Raw genomic sequence first — 19,615 nt, 5'->3', positions numbered from 1 at the left:
AACACATTATAGCAAATTCTCTTTTACTTATGTTCTAATATATCTTCTTTTGCTACTCAAATGTAAGCTCCATGAGATAGAGCCTGTATCTATCTTATTTACCATTACACACCTAGCACTTAGCATATTTTCTGACACAAAGTAGGCATGCTTAAACTTTGTGAATAAAGGAATGAATAACATGAGAAAAACAAAGAGCTTTATAGCTAGCATGTCGGGAAATGTATGTAACCTACAACCAAACTTATCCACGCCTTGGCCTGAAAGCTGGCTTTGTGTCACATCTAACACAGTGTATGGCACAGAGTAGGTGGTCAATAAATTCAAGTGGATAGACCCAAGGAATTATTTGATGCATACATTTCATCTGTTGTGTGTGTCACAGTGGGGGAAAAAAGCTGGGAACTATGGTTCTTTAAATTATGAAACAGGTTTACAAAATTTAAAAACCATACCAGGATGAATAAGCTCAGGGTTAATTTGAACAAAACAAACTTAATAAAGTGTGTTAAATTAGTGAAGTGCAATTATCAGAGATAGAAATGGAGTTGGATAAATTCAGGCTAGTAAATCTGAGGAGGAAAAAGAAATGGAATAATTTATTTATTTATTTTATTTTTTATTTTTTATTTTTTGGAATAATTTAAATACAGGGTAAGACTGACTGTGTGCAAACCCAGAAGGAAGAGATCTGTGGGTCCCAGTGGAGATGCCACACTAATGACAAAGGGAAGATGTTGAACGGGTTACTCTGATTATAACCTTAAGAATGGGTCCTCATTTCAAGTTTTAGTGACATGGTTAATGTAAGTTGTTAACACAATTCACCAGCTTTGTTTACTTGTTACTGCGCCCCCTTCTTCCTAGGCAGTACGAGTGCTTTTCAAACTAAAATGAACCAATTGCCTCCCCCATCAGGTGGATTGTGAAAAACAGGTCCTACAAACTTTTAAGCTGAAATATTTAGACTTTTATATCAGCCCGAAAGATGAATTCTTCATCCATTCAACAGGTGTTTACTGTCTACCCTGTGCAAGGTACTGTCTTTCTTGGTTGTAGGAGGTACAGTGCTGACAGGGTGGATACAATCCCTACCCTCATGGTGCTTGTAGCCTAACACGGGCCAGAGTTGAGGGGCACAGAGGAGGATAAAGGGATAGATCACAGAGCCAAGATGTGTGACACAAAATGGGGACTTTGGTGTTTTAGAGTAATGAATTTGTCCTTCAGACCACATGGTGACTGTTTTTGCTTGAAATGTTGTAATTCCACAAAACACACTTCCCCGAAGCAGGCATACATGATGTTTTTGTATCCACCCTGTTCCCTGTCCTAGTAGGGCAGGGTTATCGGGCAGTGAACACAATCCACTGCATTCCATACAGCTCTGACCCAGGCTAGTCCATTTTATCTAGCTTGGCGCTCCATATGTGAGGCAAAGTTACAAACTCTTCAAAAATAAGATATACGAAGAATGGTTAAAATAAAAGGATTATTCAACTGATAGAGGTTGCTAGTAATTTTAACTAATGGCTTTCAGACCTTCAAAAGGTAAATAACCGATGTGAGGCTACAAAACATTTCTCTGGATTGGAGTCCAAAGGTATTAGAAATAGTCAGGTCCCTAAAACAAAAAGGAAGAATTATTTTCATTATTAGTAATATTATGTTGATGCTCTACTGGAACAAACACGCAAACAGAACAACGTGCAATATCAGGCTTGGGAATGCAAATAAGCCTAGAAGCCAAGATTCAAATTTCATTTTTAGTTTCTAAAGTATTTATAAGTTGTGTATTTCCAAGTTTGGATGTCAGAGAAAGAAAAAAGGTCCCCTGAGACCATATGTAGAGGAAGGACTGTAGACACAGATTGACTAACACTGTGCTTCCTGCTTTTTATTTGATTCAATTCTTTGAAGAAAAAAAAGATACAAGAATTGCTGATGCACAGGCCGGCCCAGTGCTGGCATACGCGGGCTTTGAAAGCTTCTCTATTTTTATCTCTCTGTGATTATGTGTGGTACTGTATAGAGCAAGAAAAACAGAACCTAGGGATGGGTTTCCAGTCCCACATCTACAGTCTCTCTCTGCCAATGAAAGCACTGTCCTTTGAACGTGAGATATAACCAATCAATTGACATTTATTGTCAACTATGTGCCAGATCCTCAGCAAGGTACTTCCTCATAAAGTTGAGCTGGGTAAAAGACTGGAATAAGGGCTATAGCCCAAACTTGGGGGTCAATAGGGGCTAATGGAGATCACATGCTCACCCCCAGGACCTGATCTGAGCATTTTCACAGGCTATCTGAGTGTTTTCCTTATAGAAAATAGGAGAATTTTGCTTCTTTTCTTTCCCATTTTTGTTGGTTCTTGTTTTCTGTGTGTCCTAATAACCATATATTTCATTTTCTACCCATCCAGACTCCTTGCTCCTCCCCATTGGGTCTGGAGAGAACTCATAAATGTCATTGTTCACAAAGCCACTCTCTATGCTCGCCAGAGTCACAAATCCGCTCTCAGATGGGTTCACAGCCATGTTGTCATAGTCACAACACATGTCATCAGGAGTGGCTTCTCCCGAACAGACTCGGAATGAAATGTTTTTCAAGTCTGGCCGGGTCTCGGCTAAATCAGCTTCACTTTGTTTTCGTATCACATTGTAAACCTCTAGGTCCGGACTGTTTCCTTGATGAGAAGAGGGCCAAATGGTGTGCTGCTCCTTTGTGCTGGGGCCTGGCTGCTCTCGTTTCCTAGGATGAAACAAAACCAGGGCTGAGGATTTTAGACGAGGGGACTCAGACTGTCCCTGTGCCTCCTGGTCAGGCGGGAGGAAGCCATTCCTCAGTCACTATGCTGCCCTTCTCACCAACCTGAACTTACAGGTCAGGGCTTTGGGGTGGGGCGTGGTAACCAAACAGGAAAGTGTGGTTATGATCAAAGCCATTGTGTACCTGTCATTCACTGCTGCCAGAGCATAGACCAGAGGTGCTTATCCTGGGGCCCCAGAGGGTCCATGAATAGGATTGGATGGCAGGGGTGGAATATCACATTTAAAAACCCATCTCTAAGTGAAATTTGGTGTGCCTTCAATTCTAAATGTAGGCAACAAACCAGAGTAGAATTAGTAATATCTTTGACTTGATCACCAACAGAAATTATAGATATTTCATCACATCACATTTATAATAGATGCCTTAACATATTTTACACTCATCTCTACTTCAATCTGATGTAGTTTATTTTATGCATTAAAAAATATTGTGCTGGGCAGGAGGCCATAGGCTTCACCAGACTGCTATAGGGATCTGTGGCACACAAAAAAAGTTTAAAAACCTCTGAGATAGACTCCAGTTTCTGAGTCACAATTCCCAAATCCTGGTGAGATGCTAAATAGTAAGGAAGAGAAATCAAGAACCAACTGCAGAGTAAGCAGTTGGAAAATATATTTGTAACTTTTTGAAATGAATTCTATTTTCAGATTAAAAGGAATTACCTAATAAAAATGATCATAGAAAAGGCTAACATTTTTGAGTGCTTACTACATGCCTATCCTGCATGTATTAACTACTTTAATTCTAATAATCCTATAAGGAAGTTGTTATTAAATGAAGTAGGTTCTACACCAGAATCTTACTAATTCATCTTAAATTGGTCATCAAAGGGTGTCAAATCTTAAATTGGACCTTAGTTTTCCTGTTGTAAAATGAGCACACCAGCCTTCTTCTACTATGTACACCATGATGATGGGGAATAAAAAGGTAGCTGAAAAGAGTTCTGGGCTCCTCAAAAATGGTGGCACATGATCCATAAACAGAGATCCAGTAACAGATCCAGTAGCAGAGATGCCCTAGGTTACTTAGTGTAGCTATTTCGTAGCAATCTTTAGTTATGTATACAATTGAAAGAAAATTCAATTAAAAGGGTTTGGCTATTTTATTTTGAATAAAGTGATTTAGTTTCAGATGTTTGCCGGAATGCCTTGGAACAGTGATTTTTCCTATGGTTCACTATTCATTCCTTCACTCACCCAACAAAAATTTTTGGAGTGAAAACATACATTCGTGAGAGAACTTTGAGGAGTGAGGAGTGGATACACAAGAGGTGAATAACACAGTCTCACCCCTCAAGTCATTTAAAACCTTCCACACAAAAACATGAAAGGATGTAAGATCCTTCTCTTAATCACAACTAAACACAAATGCTTAGTATTACTGAATGCAGAGAATTTACTCTTCTATCTGCAGTGGTGGTTCTCTTGGAGCTGCCATGACTTTTAATGAAGTAAACAGGGCATTGCCCAAATCTTAAAGAGTTCAGGAGACACAAAAGTTTACGCGATGAAGGTTTTACTTGCCTCCTTCTGTAGATCCAAACCCAACATACAACTGTGGTGACAACAAGGAGAAGGAGAAGGGGAATGCTGGGGATTAGGATGTAGGCAAGATTCAAGGCAGCTTCTGAAAAGAAAAACACATTATCAGTACTAATGATGTTTTTGTGTGCTGCAAAACAGTCTTCAAAAAGCATAATCAATATAAAGTATTCCAAAGAGCACATTCCTAGAAGGAAAGAGATACACAATTAATTACCCAGTTAGGAAAGTCTTCCAGTTTCAATAAATGAGCATTTTAAATAACCTGTTCCAATATCTTAAATAGTGGAGAAAAGAAATGTAAAATTTTGGGTCTCATGCAAAATTATCAGAAGGGCAGTTTGTTTGTTAATTTTTTTTTTTTTCCAGAGGAAATGGATTCTCTCTTTTCTTGTCCTTCTTCTCCCTTAACAAATGGTCTGCTTGGGCAGTGTGGGTGTCTTTGACTCTAAGGTCAGAAACGGTAGTTCCCAAGGTGGGGAGGGGTGGGGGAGGGAAGAAGAAGCAAGCCAGAAGTCTTGGAGTTTTTACCAGGAAAGGAAGGTCACATGAAGAACATGAATCAGACTAGAACCTTCCCAACATTTCTGATTAAGACTAACTGCATCCAGTTGGGTGTATGAGCAGTGATTGTGGTGGATGCTTCGAAGTCTGCTTTCCTGATCTTTCCTGTCCTTTAAGTCTTAGAACCAGAGAATTTTTCCATAAGTGGCTTTGGGAGAAATCATGGATTGGGGACTGACCCCTTTTCTACTCCCACGGATCCAAGATTCCCGGCCATTCAGAGGCTGTTGCTTTGTTTTACTGTGAGGCTGCAAACTTGACAACCACCAAAAAAACCCAAAAACCAAAAACCAAAAAACCAACAAAAGACCCCCAAAACAAAACCCACTTTAAATACCACACTAATAACAAAATAAAAATGTCACCTCTGCCTAGCACTTTGTACTTTTATCAAAACATTTTCACATATTGTTTCACATATTTGTTGTATTATAATGAATTTGATTGGCCTTTGCCCTTGGTTCCTGGGAGGGAGGCTTTAAATCTTTGAAAATGATCAGATAATAGGAGTGACTGTTATTCATGAGTCCCTCAGACCATATCAGAGTTTATGCCGACAGAGATGTCTCAGGATGGAGGTTGGAGGGAAGGGAGTTGGGCCTAGAGACTGAGTTCAATTACATGGCCAATAATCAAATCAATCATGTCTGTGTAATGATACCTCAATAAAACGTCTGCACACCAAAGCTCAGTGGTTGCACACCAAAGCTCAGTGGTCTGCACACCAAAGCTCAGAGCTTTCTGGTTGGGGCACGCATAGATGTGTCGGGAGCATGAAAAAGCATCCTGACTCTACAGAGAGAGGACACAGAAGCTCCTCATTTGGGACACTTCCAGACTTCATTTTATGTTTCATTTGGCTGGTCCTGATTTGTATCCTTTATAATGAAATGTAGTCATAACTATAGCATTTTTCTGAGTTCTCTGAGCTGTTCTCCCAAATTAATGAACCTGAGGGGGTTGTGGGCACCCCTTCGATTTATAGTCACTTAATCAGAAGTGTGGGTGGCCTGGGGACCCCCAGAACTTGTGGCTGATGTCTGAAATGAAGGCATTATTATTGGGGTCTGAGCCCCTTAACCTGTAGGGTCTGCAATAACTTGGAGTGGTTAGTGTCAGAATGTAATTGCAGTATTGCAATATCTTATTTCATTTTATGGACACACTCTTAGGTAGGTGAGAAAAATATTACTTCTGTTATGCAAATGATTAAACAGAAGCACAGAGAAATTAAGTGTTTTTTTTTGTTGTTGTTGTTATTGTTGTTGTTGTCCGGTGACAGAAACCCAGATTTCCCTCTTGAAACTCAAGATGAGAGTCGAGTTTGAAAGTCAATTAACACTCCAATTTATCACTCCATTTAAAAAAAATCTTTTGTGATTTAACTTTTAAAATGTTGTTGCCCATTTTCTCTATTTGTTTCACAAATGAATATTAATCCTGGGTGTTATGCATCATAGCCTGGGTCTTTCTGCTCTTATTTCTCTATGTCCATTTTCTCAGTCTCTGCCCCCTTCACTTCCCCATCACTTCTGGGTGGTTTCCAGGGCTCTGACTTCACACAGATTTTTCACCCCGTTTAGTCTCATCTCCCCAATATCTTAGGATAGCTTCATTTGCATATTTCTGATGAAATCTAACATTTAATAGAATTTTTGCAAAGTCATAAATGCCATCTAGTTCCATTATTAAGTAGCTGTGGAAAAGAATAAAATAGGGAATGCAACCATAGGTAATTGTGATCAAGAGAGTCCCATTCTCTATTTTTCCCAGGAGACTTCTGAATATACCTTTGTTTTCTTTAAATGTTTCTTTGGCCTCTTCTTTCTCTATGTCTTCTGGAAGTATAGGTATGGCTGGCTCTGTTCCTTCACCTGGAGACAGACACATGGACTTGAGAACCTGGAGAAAGGCATCATAATCCAGATGTTCCCTGAGGTCCTACCACGTTCAAGGTGGGATGCCAAAAAGCAGTAGCAATGTGACCAGTGTCATTTATAAACATAGAAAAGTAAAGGGAAGAATCTGTTGGTGTAGAGGTTGAATTATCTTCATCTTTCTGGTGAGACTCTTGCTGCCAAGAATCATGTACTGGAATATCCAGCAAGCAGTTGACATCAAGGCACACAAAGTACTGAGGTGCTAAGGTGAAGAGCCAATGACTCACTTCTAGAACCATAAATTATCAGTTTGGCTCACTTCTTGTTTAATTCGATCGAGTTCTTCCTTTCATATTGTCAATAATGATGAGTAACTTTCCAAACCAAATTTGCAACTACTCCTTTTCAGCTTTGAAAAACAGACAACAGTAGAGAGTGAGATTACCATGGCTGGGTGTGGCATACGAGGGCTGACAATTCAGTTTGCGAACTTGTTGCAATTGTGTTGCTGTTTTTGACGTCAGAGGGATTATTCATTATGAATTTGTACCAACTGGACAAACAGTTAACCAAGTTTACTATTTGGAAGTGCTGAAAACGCTGCATGAAAAAGTTAGACGACCTGAACTTTTTGCCAATAAATCATCACGACAATCCACCAGCTCACACAGCACTGTCTGTGAGGGAGTTTTTAGCCAGTAAACAAATAACTGTATCGGAATCCCTCCCTAATCACCTGATCTGGCCCCCAGTGACTTCTTTCTTTACCCGAAGATAAAGGAAATATTGAAAGGAAGACACTTAGATGGCATTTAGGACATCAAGGGTAATACATTGACAGCTCTGATGGCCATTCCAGAAAGTTCCAAAATTTCTTTGAAGGGTAGACTAGGTGCTGGCATCGGTGCATAACTTCCCAAGGGGAGTACTTCAAAGGTGACCATAGTGATCAATGTAGCACTTTTTCTAGGATGAGTTCTCGAACTTAATTGTCAGACCTCATATACCTGTCCAAATGGTCTGGGTTAACACCAGTGGTTTTTCTGTTGAATAATCTGGTCTAATGGAGATATGGTTCCAAACCTATAAAGAAGAGCTGCGAAATGGCCCAAATTAGTGCAAATCTCAAAAGACAGGCTTACCTCTGGGCCCCGTAGAAGGAGCTGTTGATTTCTCTGTTGTAGAAAGAAACAAAAATGAAGATAATAATTAACTTTCCATGCCATCTGAATGAAATTGGCCCGATCATGGCATCCATTTATTTGCTCATTCAGTCATCCAATAAACTATCTTAGTGTTACCTGATGCCAGGAATGGGGTTAGTAAGTCAAAAAATCATTTGTGCACAAAAACTAGCCTTCCCCTAGCTTTGCTTGGGCATTTTTTTTTTTAAGTATTTTGAAACTTTCAAATATGGGAATTTCCAAACATACACAAAACAGAGAGACGGTATAATGAACCTCTATGTACCATCACTTAGCGTCAACTCTTATCAACACATGGCTAACATAGATTCAACAATAATCCCTACTTCTCCCCAACTACACTGAGGTCTGGATTATTTTAAAGCAACCCAAGACTTTTTAACAATTCCTGCTGGGGATGTTTTAGAAAGCAACAAACATGAATCTCCAAGCAGTGGAAATGCTTGAGGGGCTAAATAGATCACCGACCAGCCCCAAGGCAGAGACTGGTGATCTAGAATCCTGAGTCATTTTAAATATTTCAGAGCCTTGGGAAAGTCATGTTGCACAGACAACTTACGTCAAATGTTTTCACTTTTGGCTGGGAGTATGTCAACCTCTTATATTGGCAGTCACTCTCTTATGCTAATCAGATGCCCTGGGATTCATAGGGATGGGGTTCCTAAAGGCAAGATTTTAGAATTCATAGTCCTAAGGCCAGGATGTCAAGGCTATTCAAGAGAAAACTCAATCATCTTCTCACAAGTGTGTGAGTTTGTAGAGGTGATGCAAATCCATTAATTTATTTAAAAAACACTTATATAGTGCATGCTATATAATGGAAACATCATCGTGTTCTGTTTTATAAAAATAAACACAATTTATCCTGATAACAGCCTTTTGAGTTAGGTCCTGATTTTGTACACTAGGAAACAGCAGTACAAGGAGATTAAATAACTTGTCCAAATCTTGCAGCTAATAAGCAGCTGAACTGGGATTTGAACAAAATATTCAAATAAAAGTTAAAATCACAAGGAGACAAACTCTGTGCTAGGTAGTGGGGATTCAATAGCAAATGAGAAATGGTCCCATTCCTCTAAGGCTCTTATATACTACAGTTTGTCCATAAAATATGGAAATGCAGGACAATATTAATAAATATTGATTTTGTGATATTATGTTACAATGTAGAGTATACTCAGTTACATATATGATCTATTCATTTTCCTGTTTCTCCATGGTTCAATTCATTGGGAAAAACTTCAGTAAGCAGCACATTAATGCATCATTTCCTTCAGTCCTGCAGTGCATCTGCAATGGGTTGCCTCTGATGACTTGTCTCTGATTTTCACTGTGTCCACCTGTGCCTTTAGCATGTCCCAGATGTAATCAAGTGTTCAGATCTGGCTAGCATGCCACCTACTTTATGTGGTCATGGTTGTCAAATCTAGTTTTAGATGTTATTCAACTGGTCTCTTGGGACTCTGGCATAATGGATGGTGTGCCATCTTGTTGGAACCATACTGGATGAACTTCCCTTAGCCCATCAAGTGGCAGGATTAATTGGTCAAGCATGTACATTTCCAGACCTCATGCCAACCCTAAAGTGAAGGGGACAAACTTGTACACTGGCAGTTAAAGTACCGTGTGTGTGTGTATGTGTGTGTGTGTGTGTGTGTGTGTGTGTGTGTGTGTGTGTGTTTAGGATCCTCATAGGAGGAACACCTAACCTAGTTTTGAGGGGACCTTGAATGTTTCCCAGAAGAAATTATTTTTTTAATTTCTTATTTTGAAGTAATTTCAGATTTATGAAAATTTGCAAGAATAGCACAAAGAATTCCTATGTATCTTTCACCCAAATGTTCTCATTTTATCATATTTCATTTATTTAATTATTCTCTTTATGTATATATCTATATTTATCTCTCTACATATTTTTATTTGTGTATACATAGAGCCACATATATGTATATAAACATATGCAGACACATGCATAAGTTTTTTCTTGAGAGTAAGTTGTAGATATGGTTACACTTTACTCCTAAGTACTTCAATGTGTATTTTACCAGCAACCTTGTGGTTGAGAGCCCACTGGCCCATGTGGGAATCGAACCGCAGCCCCCGGAGCTAGGAGCACGGAGCTCCAACTGCATGAGCCACCGGCCTGCCCTTCAATGTGTATTTTAGAGGTGGGGGTGGGAAGCATTCTCTTACATCACCACAGTACAGAGATCAAAACTAAGAAATCAGCATTGATATCCTATTATCTAACCTACAGACCTTATTTAAATTCTCCCAAGTTTCCTAATGCCCTTTATAAACATCATCATCATCATCATCCAGAATCCAACCCGCAATCACCTGTTGCACTCAGTTGTTATGAGAAGAAGGTGATGTTTAACCTGCACCTGAAAGGTGAGAATGAGTTGACAGAGAAAGAAGAGGTTTTCGATCACAGGAAACAGCAATTAAGAACTCTTGGGGAACTTCAGAGTGCAGAGGAGGTGGGATGGGGGAAGGTAGTGAGAAATGAGCCTGGAGACAGGCAAGGGTCTGATCACAGATCTTTCCATGGCAGGTTAAGGTGTGTGAACTTAGCCCGAGGGTGGGGGGCACATAAAGGCAAGGGGTTAGTTTTTTTCTATGTGCCTAAGACAGCTCTGTGTGGTGGAGAGGGCCAAGTCTCTGGAGAAAAGAGTTCATCCGAGGGGGGTGAAAAGGGAGGAAAGAAACCTTTTATCAGCAAAAATTTCAGCAAAAGCATAGTCCAATTCAAACAATATTTAAATGATAGAATTATTTAATCACCAATTGGATATAACTAATAAGTCATTCTACTCCGGTCAGGAAAGGATGCAGAATTGGAGCCAAGCAGTTGGCTTCACGGAGATGAGAAACTTCAGGGACAGATCAAAAATCACTTCAAGTTTAGATCATAGTCAGTTATAATGGAGGAATTTGGGAAACTCTAGTAGAATGAGACTACAGGCTTGTAGCCCAAACCCTTAACAGATCTATAAGCAAATGGCAGTTGAATTTGCAAGGCATACATAGAAGGTGGCCTGGGAGTTTGAGCCTGATCATCAAAGTGTCTGCTCTCTGCCCAGTCTCGGTGAAACTGGTGTATTTTACCATCGACCTCCTCTGGTTTCCTTGAAGCCCCAGAAATTATTCTGTTTCCTTAAAGCCCCAGAAAATAATCTCATATGACTGTTAGAAGACTTGCAGGAACAATGGCCAGCTTCCTTTCATATTTCTTCTTTAGTCCAAGTTCCTACAGCCAACCTCACATGTGGAAAGAATAAGAATTTGTAATTGTACACTTAGAGTGCTTTTTGTTTCCTGAAGTTCTCATAATTCTTGCTTTATCATATATAAATCAGCCCCTTTCTTTTCTTCATCCCTTCTCTTAGCATCTGATACCCCTCCACTTTGCTAGAATTACTCCTCAATGAGAAAGTGTTATTACGTTTCCCCTTGTAAGAGTTCGCAATTCTTTAACACTGCTGGCATTAGCAGCAAGCTTTCTTAGAGACTACTTAACAAATTCTTGGAACTAGCAGTTGCTTGAGAAATGAGAGAGGAAGTTGAGAATTCAGCCACATAACTTGAGAGAGGATTCATTACCATCGGAATATTTGCAAATGAAATTATTCTTCATGTTGCATCGGTCATCATTCCACTGGAACATGTATGGTCCCCCGATACCGGTGGGTGCTGATGGCTGATGGTACATGACCACGCAGACCTCGCTGCCACAGGAAGGCTCATCCACATACCAGTTCCTGTAGGAAAGGAGTCAACAATTAGAGGCAACTGGAGAAGGTACCACAGGACTTCAAAGCCTTTAATTTCCCATAAAATTCCACTGTGCCATGAACTTAAGATTCTGCTTCAGAACACAATACACAGAAAGAGAGGAATAGAAGTACTGCCAGTAAGTAGAATCACACACTTTCTAATATGGACATCACAGTCAATCATCTGACATTTGCCTCAAACTCTTTGCAGGGAGGAATATATTGCTATATGATGTCTGCAAAGTAATTATGAGAAAAAGCAGCTAGCAGTGCCAGTCTGGACGATATTACTCCTTTCTTGCTTTTTGATAACTGGGTTTGTTTTTCTATTTTTAGAAATTGATGCACTGAGAAGAGGAATGATTTAACCTCACCCAGAGCTTGCCCTGCTACCCATCTCCCCATTTTTAATTGGCTATAACTACCTTCCCAGCCCTGGGAAGCAGATGGAAAATTCAAGCATCTGAGCAAGACTTTCCAAAATGTAGAGGCTGTCAAAGCAGGTGAGGGGGTGGAGACAAGAGCAGGGGGCCCACAAAGTCTTTTGCAGTTGTTTCCACTTTGTCAGCCTCATGAGCCCTTCTGTAAATCCCCACTGTTAGATTTCTTGTCTTTGTCTCCCTACCTCCTGGATGGATGCATTAGTATCTTAGTGGTACTTGGAATTAAATGATGCTGCCGCTCCATTGGATATGTGGGTGCTAGTTAAGGCTTTGGACTCCATAGAGAGTCTAAGTGCTGTGAGCACCCACCACATGCGTTGACCCAGTGCTGGGCTATCTAGTCTGCCTGGTTACCCACCTGAGCTGTTTCCTTCTAGCACTCAGATCTTATCTGATGCTCAGATTATTAGCTGGGCCCTGCTGCTCTGCCTAACTCTTGTCAGAGCCCCCCTTTAGGAGACAGCTAAGAGATAGGTCTCCCGGTAGTACCCCATTATGACTCTGTTTGAGTGCTGTGTTGCTGTCCACTAAAAGGAAGATCCTTCACTCTACCCACTGGGTTGAATGTGCCTGGACAACAGCTGAGTTTGCAAAGCAGCTTGGACGCTATGCCTGGATAGCTGGGGGCCCTGGCTGAGGCTAGGCTCTGCTCCTCATTAGTTACCTCCAGGCCATTTCACAACCGCATTGGTGGGCCTCCTACCCTGGCTTGCCCGTTTTCCTTCCCACTGGCTTTATGCCTTCATGCTATTTCATTTCACAGATGATGGAACGGTTGGAATATTATACCTGGCACCTAGTTTCTGGACTTGGGCCAGCTTTCAGGCTCAGAACTCACAGATGGAAGGAGAGACTAAGTTCTTGGGAGGGAGGACCCTGCAGATGCACGTGGTAATGATTTCCCCTGTTCTCCCAAAGGGACCCAGGACCACTTACTTAAATAACCATACACTGGGGAAAGAGGAATACCCAAATATTATACGGACTGTTGGACACAGGGTATAAGTTAACGATGCCCAAGTCTTCAAGCCCAAAGACTTGAAGTGTCATCAAGGCTACCCATTAGAGTGGGCACCTATTGAGGCCAAGTATTAAGTGGTGTTCTGGCCCGGGACCAGCTCACAGTGGAACCCGCCTAGTGGTAATTCCCTAGTCCCCAAATATGTGAATTGAAAGCCTATGTGGAAAGAGTTAAAATAGTGGAGGAGATCAAGTGAAAGCCTCTGAAACTGCATTCTTCCCCACCTTCTCCAAGACAGTAAATCAAAACAATATCTTATCCAGGGGAAGATGACAGAAAGTAGTGCCACCCCTAAAGATCTAGAGAATGCAAGGGTGGTATTCCCCCTCATATCTCTATTTAATCCACTAGTCTGGCTCCTGCAAAAAAAAAAAAAAAAGGCAGATCCTGAAGGATGATACTGGAGTAGCATAAACTCAACCAAGTAGAAGTCTCAGTTGTAGCTGTGAGCACCCTAGCTTTTTGCTAGAGCAGGTTAACATGCCCTCAGTACTTACTATGTAGATTGGGTGAACACTTTCTTTTCAATCAGTATCAGAAAAATAATCAGAAGTAGTCTGCATTCACTTGGAATGGATGACAGTATACATTTATGGTCTTGCCTCAGGACTATACTCATTTTCCTACCCTATGTCAGAATATGCCCAGGCCAGAGGCCTGGGCTGCCTAGACATCTTGCAGAAAATCACACTCTTCCACTATCTTGTGGACATCATGCTAATTTAGTCAGATGAACAAGAAGTAGCTAGTACATTGGAGGCCTTAGTAAGTAAAACTCATGTGCTACAAGGGTTGGAGATAAATCCTGTGAAAATTTAGGGGCTTGCCATTTCATGAAAATGTGTACATGTCTAGTGATTTAGGGAATGCCAGAGCACCCCTTATGGATTAAAGGGATTTCATGCAATAACTTGAAGAAGGAAGCATAGCACCTAGTAAGCCTATTTGGGTTCTAGAGGCAGCATATTTCACACCTGGAAATATTGCTACGGCCCATATACCAGCTGACGCAAAAGACAGCCATCTTTGAATGGGGTCCAGAGCAGAAAAGGATTCTGAAGCAGGCCTAGGCTGTGGTGCAAGTTGTCTTGCCACTTGGGCCATATGATCAAGCCGACTATTAGAAGTATGAGTGGTGGGGAAAATAATGTCTGTCATATAGAATTTGTGACAAGCCCCAGTGAGAGAATCACAATACAGACACCTAGGATTCCATAGTAAGGCCACGTCATCTGTAACTGAGAAAGATCACCCTTTGTAAAACAACTCCTGGCTTACTACGAGGCAAGGAGCACCAAGAGACCATGCAATCCAATTTGCCCATCGTGAGTGAGGTACAGTTAGACACACCTAGTCATAGGTTGGGCAGGCCTGGGATCAGTCCATCGTAAGATGGAAGAGGTATATACAGGACCAAAGAGCACTGTATGAGTGGGCAGAGCAGATGGACATGACGTCTACCACTGTTGTACCAGAGCCTCTCTCTCAGCTTACACCTACAGCTGCGTAAGGGACCCCTTACAACCAGCAGACAGACGCAGCCTGAGCTTGCTTTGTGGATAGGTCAGCCAAGTATGGGAGTACAACTCCAAATGGACAACAGCTGCACTATAGCCCCACTCAGAGGTGGCTTTGAAAGACCAAGCGGTAAGGGGACTTTCTCCTAATGGCCAGAGCTTGGTTAGTGCACCTAGTTAACCTCTTTGTGTGGGAAGAGTAGTTATTGGAGGTGAGAACATATAAAGACTCAGGAGTAGGGCAGAGAGCTTGGCCGGCTGATCAGCAGAAAAAAACCTTTCTTAAAGGAGAAAGAGTGGAAGATTGGAGACAAGGAGCCATTGGATAGAGTCATGTGAATAGATATGGCAGTAGGTATAAAGTATGAGACTCTATCACATATTAAAGCCCACCAGAAAGCATCTAGCGAGAGGCCTTAAGCAATCAGGGAGAAAAAATGACTCAGCGAGTTGATGTCAACCAGCCTATTATCAGCTTGGTGAGCCCTCCTCTTCCTCACTGACCTGGCAGTAATGCAGCCTGCCTCCTTTTTGAGTTATGTCAAGTGAGTTAGCGGCTGTGGGTTCTACATACTTACCTGAATGTTGATGTGCTGCCATCGATCCAAGCGTAAAGATCCTGGCAGGCTGTGCCATTGCTTTGTTTCTCCTCACGCCTCCTGAGCCCAATCCAGAAATCACCATCAGATGCCAGGAGGTTTTCAATGAACTTTTCTATCAGTCTCTGTTCATCTTCAGACTCGATGCTGACCAGCTGGCCCCCATCCCTCCGGCAGGCTGCTCTGGCTTCCTCAAAGTTCAGTCTTCGAGAAGCATCATGGAAGTAAATGACTTTATAACAAGGCCTTTTTGTCCCTCCCCGGCAGACCAGCTGCCCTAGAGAAAAAGAAGCCAATATATTTCAGTGTCTCCTCAGATATACCAGGACAGGAATGCTTAGAAGCCTGTGAATGAAACCATCCCGGGGCAGGAATTCTGATTACTCAGCAGTGGACTGTTACAGTGTCCCTTAGGGTTCCCTGAACAAATTAATACCCCTTCCAACCTGGAGATGCGTGAGTTAAACTATACTGCGTAGGGACTCCATGTTTTGTTTGTTCCATTACAAATTCTTGAAAAGCAGACATTTTTTTACTGTCCTTTAAAAGAGAGGTAGAAGAAGGCATACAAATCAGGTGACAGTGTGGCTCAAAGTGAGTTATCTCTGTTTGGGTGTTCCTTCAGGTAAGAGAGCCATTCTGAAGTTGGGTGTGGGCTTCTCTGCCCTGGAGCCCTCTGCCTATGTGGCGGGATTGAGAATTCACCCAGTCTATGGTATAAGCAGCAACTATGAGCACCAGATCCGTGGGGTTTTCTGCTACTGGTCTTGCCTAAGCACAACAGCTAAGGTTTACTGAACTCTCAGTATGTGCCATAAGCTATGCTAAGGGCTTTTACATTTACACCCATTCTTTATCTCACTGAACTCTCATAGTAATGCCCTGATGTAGGTATTGTTTATGCCCCATTTTATTGATGAGAAAACTGAGGCTTAGAGAAATTAAGTAATTTGGCTAAGGTCACTCAGCAGCATCGCCAGAGTCAGAACACAGATCTAATAGCAAAGTCATGCCGGTAACCACTGAACTATATTGCCCATTTCGCAGTCCACCCCAGGCTCAGGTTGCTCTGGGAGCCCATGCAACGTGTCTCATCTGACTGACACCTGAAGGGCAGAAGACCATTTCAAATAGATGGGATTCTACTGAGGTGCAAATAAATTGTTCACTGGTACACACCTGGCTTGCGTCTGGGTGCCTGAAGCCTTGCTGCACCTGAAACATTAGCCTCATTATTCCTTTGTTTAATCACATGGACTGAATGTACACTGTGCCTGGCACTGTGCTAGGTGCTGGAAATACAGAAACAAATGCCAGTTCCTAGCCCACAGGAGCAGACAGCATGTGTTTCTGGATCCAGATGTACAAAGTGAAAACCAAATCCCTTGCATTCGAGAGCCCAGTCGTAGGCTGTGGGTATCAATTGCTGCCATAGTGCAAGGGATAAAGGATTTTGTTTGGGAACCTCTTCCCAGCCCGCATGGAATGTTCTCATTTTCCTATCTTGTTTTGCAGCAGTGCAGTGAGCCAGCCAGATAGCATTCATTATTTTCAGTGCTAAATGGGAACAGAGCACTTACAAATAATCCAGAAAGCTCCTGTGATTTCTTATTTTCTATTTCTTCTTTCATCGCTTTGGTAAAGAAATTCTCAATAAGCAACAAGTTATAAGAGGTTTGCATCTTCTTCCTTGGTCTGTCATTCTGCTATTGCTAAGTAGAGAAAGTAACATGACTGGTCCACCAGGAAAATAGGAGGCCTCAAAAGCGGGACATTCTCACTAAAGAAGTGTTCCAGAGAGACTGCGGACCACCCGCCAAAGACGGTGGCTGGGCTACCGTCTACGGAGAAGGCTGGGTCAGCCCAGCTTCTATGAGTGCTTAGAGGTGGCTCCAAATGAGGCAGCAACACATGAATGAGTCCCAGGAACCCTCATCCCGGCCACCAGCAAAACATAAACTGGAGTTAAATTTACTGGCAGTCCCCGCTTTCCCACCGTCGGATTACCAAGGGAAAACCTAACACCTTAGAGCAGTTTCCTGTATGGGTCCAGCCTGGTCATACATCCCAAGTCAGCTGGTGAGTGCCAGAGCTGGAAGGAGGCCCAGGGCCACATGTGGTTCCCCTGCCTTCAGGAAGTGCCTTTCTCTTCTCGTTTGCAGGAAGGGGAAGGGCGGGAGGGCCTTCTGTCTCCCACGGCCACGGACAGAATCCATGCAGCCCTAATCCAAGCAGCCTAATTCAGTTTCCCTCCTCTTTTGCTGTCCCGCACCCCACCCTATCCTGAAACCAGCTTTAGATTCTTTTAATCAGCAGCGGAAGCATGCATCACCGAATGCAGGTTTTCATTCTCCATCCCTTCGCGAGCCGGCCGCCTGCGAGGCGGACCTGAAAAAGGAGCACGGACATTGCTCCCCCCCACGACATGCAGAACGAATGGAAGAGGCAAGAAGCCACAGCACTGTACCTCCTCTGAGGTCCAAGTCCGAGGCTGCAGTGACACGACAAGAGGAAGGAAGCAGAGAGAGTCATCTCCCGGAGTCAGGCGGGGAATGTCCCGCGCTCACTAGGTTACTTTCTCGACCTCTAAGCGCTCGTATTCCAGGCGCTGCATGCAGCCATCCTCCCCACAGAAGAGACCGGGAGTAACGGGCTGGGTTCCCGCGGCACCTTCGATCCCAAATCCCTACTATACCCTCCGTCTCCAGGGGGCAGGACAAGGGAGTTGGTGAACCCGCCCTGCGCTGGGGTCGCGGTTTTGTTTCGCTGCTCAGTGGAGCGGGCCGAGGGTACGCCTACTGGGCAGATTTACTCACTGTCCCACCCAGCCTACGTCTCCCCAGTTCCCGTAACCCTGGGCTGGGAAAGCACTTCGAGCTATCCAGGATATACAGGGAACCCGCGCGGGTCTCATTCGCGGGGAGTTGGCTCCTCTAGAAGCAGGGGAGGCCGGAGGGCTGTCTACTAGTAGGGTGGGGGCGCCCCGCTCTCCGCCGACTACCAGAGAAAAGGCGCGGCATCCCTGAAGACGGTCAGCAGCAGCTGGGGTGCAGTGGGTGTATCAGCCGAGCCCGCCCGGGAACCAGCCTCCTCCCCAGCGCGCGCACTCACCACTTTGCAGACGGCCGCCCGCGCCCCCAGGCTCCGCCAGCAGCACCGCCAGCAGCACGGCCTGCAGCGCAGCTCCCAGCTGCATGGCTCGGCTCTACTGCGCCCTCGGACACACGGGCGCTACCCCGGTGGAGTCGGCGGACAGGCAGCTGCATGCACAGCTGCAACAGCGGCAGCAACATCTCGGGAGGACCGACGGGCCCGGCACCCGGAGGAGGCGGGGAGGGCGCGGAGCCAGCCTGTCGCCCCTCCGCCCCCTGGGACGTCACTGCGGAGAGGGTAGCCCCTCGGGCTGCCCCGCCCCCGATAGCCTACTCCAGCAAGCTAGGCGCCAGACACCCAACCCGCGGTAGGGGAGCGAGCAGAGGAGGGGAGCCAGCTTCCCGCCCCACTCCGAGCTTTCCAGGGAGCTCCTGCATTTGCCTAGAGCGCAGGGCCCTGGGAAAACCCCAGTCTGGCTTCTCTAAAATCTGAGGAAGAGAGCGCTGTGGCTAAAAACAGGACCTCATCTCACCCCCACTCCTGGGGGCATAGCCAAATTCACCCAGCCCTCTAGGCTCTGCAGTGTGGACCAAAGGGAGAGGCAAGGGACTGATACCTAGCTGAGGCTGGGTAGGGTGCAGTGCAGGCGCTCAGTTCTACCCCTGCGTAAGGAGTGCTGCTGAGAAATGAGATGCTGAGGTAGGCAATATGCCTACTGGCCAGGCAAGTTACGGGACAGCTCCGATAGCGTCCAGAGAAGGCGGCTAAGTTGGAATTCTGGCTGAGAGGACAGTAGCTCCACCAGAAGCCAAAGGGTGACCCTGAAATCAGCAAGGAACTAATACTGTACTACTGTTTGCGGGGCACGTTAGGAGGTGGGGCGGGTTGTTCAGCCTTGGACTGTGATTAGAAGGGAGATGAATCACCGCCCTTTCCCCCCTCCCCAAATAGTGATCCCAGTTCTTCTGGGAAAGCTTTCCTCAGCAACCCAACCCTCAGCGTGGGCTCCTTCTAAACTCCCACAGTAGTTGTATTCTACACTTGCTTCTTATAGTAGTAAGCAACACCTTTTCAAATATATTAAGACAATAAAGTGTGAGCCTCCTGTCCAAAAACTAAAGGTATAAGTGGCAGAAGGTG

At 43.7% G+C, this 19,615-nt stretch overlaps 1 protein-coding gene across 2 annotated transcripts; it reads right to left on the bottom strand.

The window, feature by feature from the left end:
- Window positions 1-672: 672 nt before the first annotated feature.
- On the bottom strand, window positions 673-18,739 carry LAYN (layilin). Of its 2 annotated transcripts, XM_033119170.1 has the most exons (8): window positions 18,494-18,739; window positions 17,850-17,873; window positions 15,362-15,659; window positions 11,630-11,787; window positions 7,961-7,993; window positions 6,729-6,812; window positions 4,357-4,459; window positions 673-2,752 (listed from the first exon to the last, which is right to left on the bottom strand). In XM_033119170.1, exons 1-8 carry the CDS (start codon window positions 18,576-18,578, stop codon window positions 2,389-2,391), a joined length of 1,149 nt encoding a protein of 382 aa, XP_032975061.1. In that variant the 5' UTR covers window positions 18,579-18,739; the 3' UTR covers window positions 673-2,388. The 2 variants fall into 2 exon arrangements, with proteins under 2 accessions (XP_032975061.1, XP_032975062.1); XM_033119171.1 differs by lacking the exon at window positions 17,850-17,873 and having other exon boundaries at window positions 18,494-18,737.
- Between the last annotated feature and the right edge of the window lie 876 nt (window positions 18,740-19,615).

This window comes from Rhinolophus ferrumequinum, chromosome 11 (assembly GCF_004115265.2).
Source record: "Rhinolophus ferrumequinum isolate MPI-CBG mRhiFer1 chromosome 11, mRhiFer1_v1.p, whole genome shotgun sequence".
NCBI lineage: Eukaryota > Metazoa > Chordata > Mammalia > Chiroptera > Rhinolophidae > Rhinolophus > Rhinolophus ferrumequinum.
This window is presented reverse-complemented; position numbering and strand designations above follow the sequence as displayed.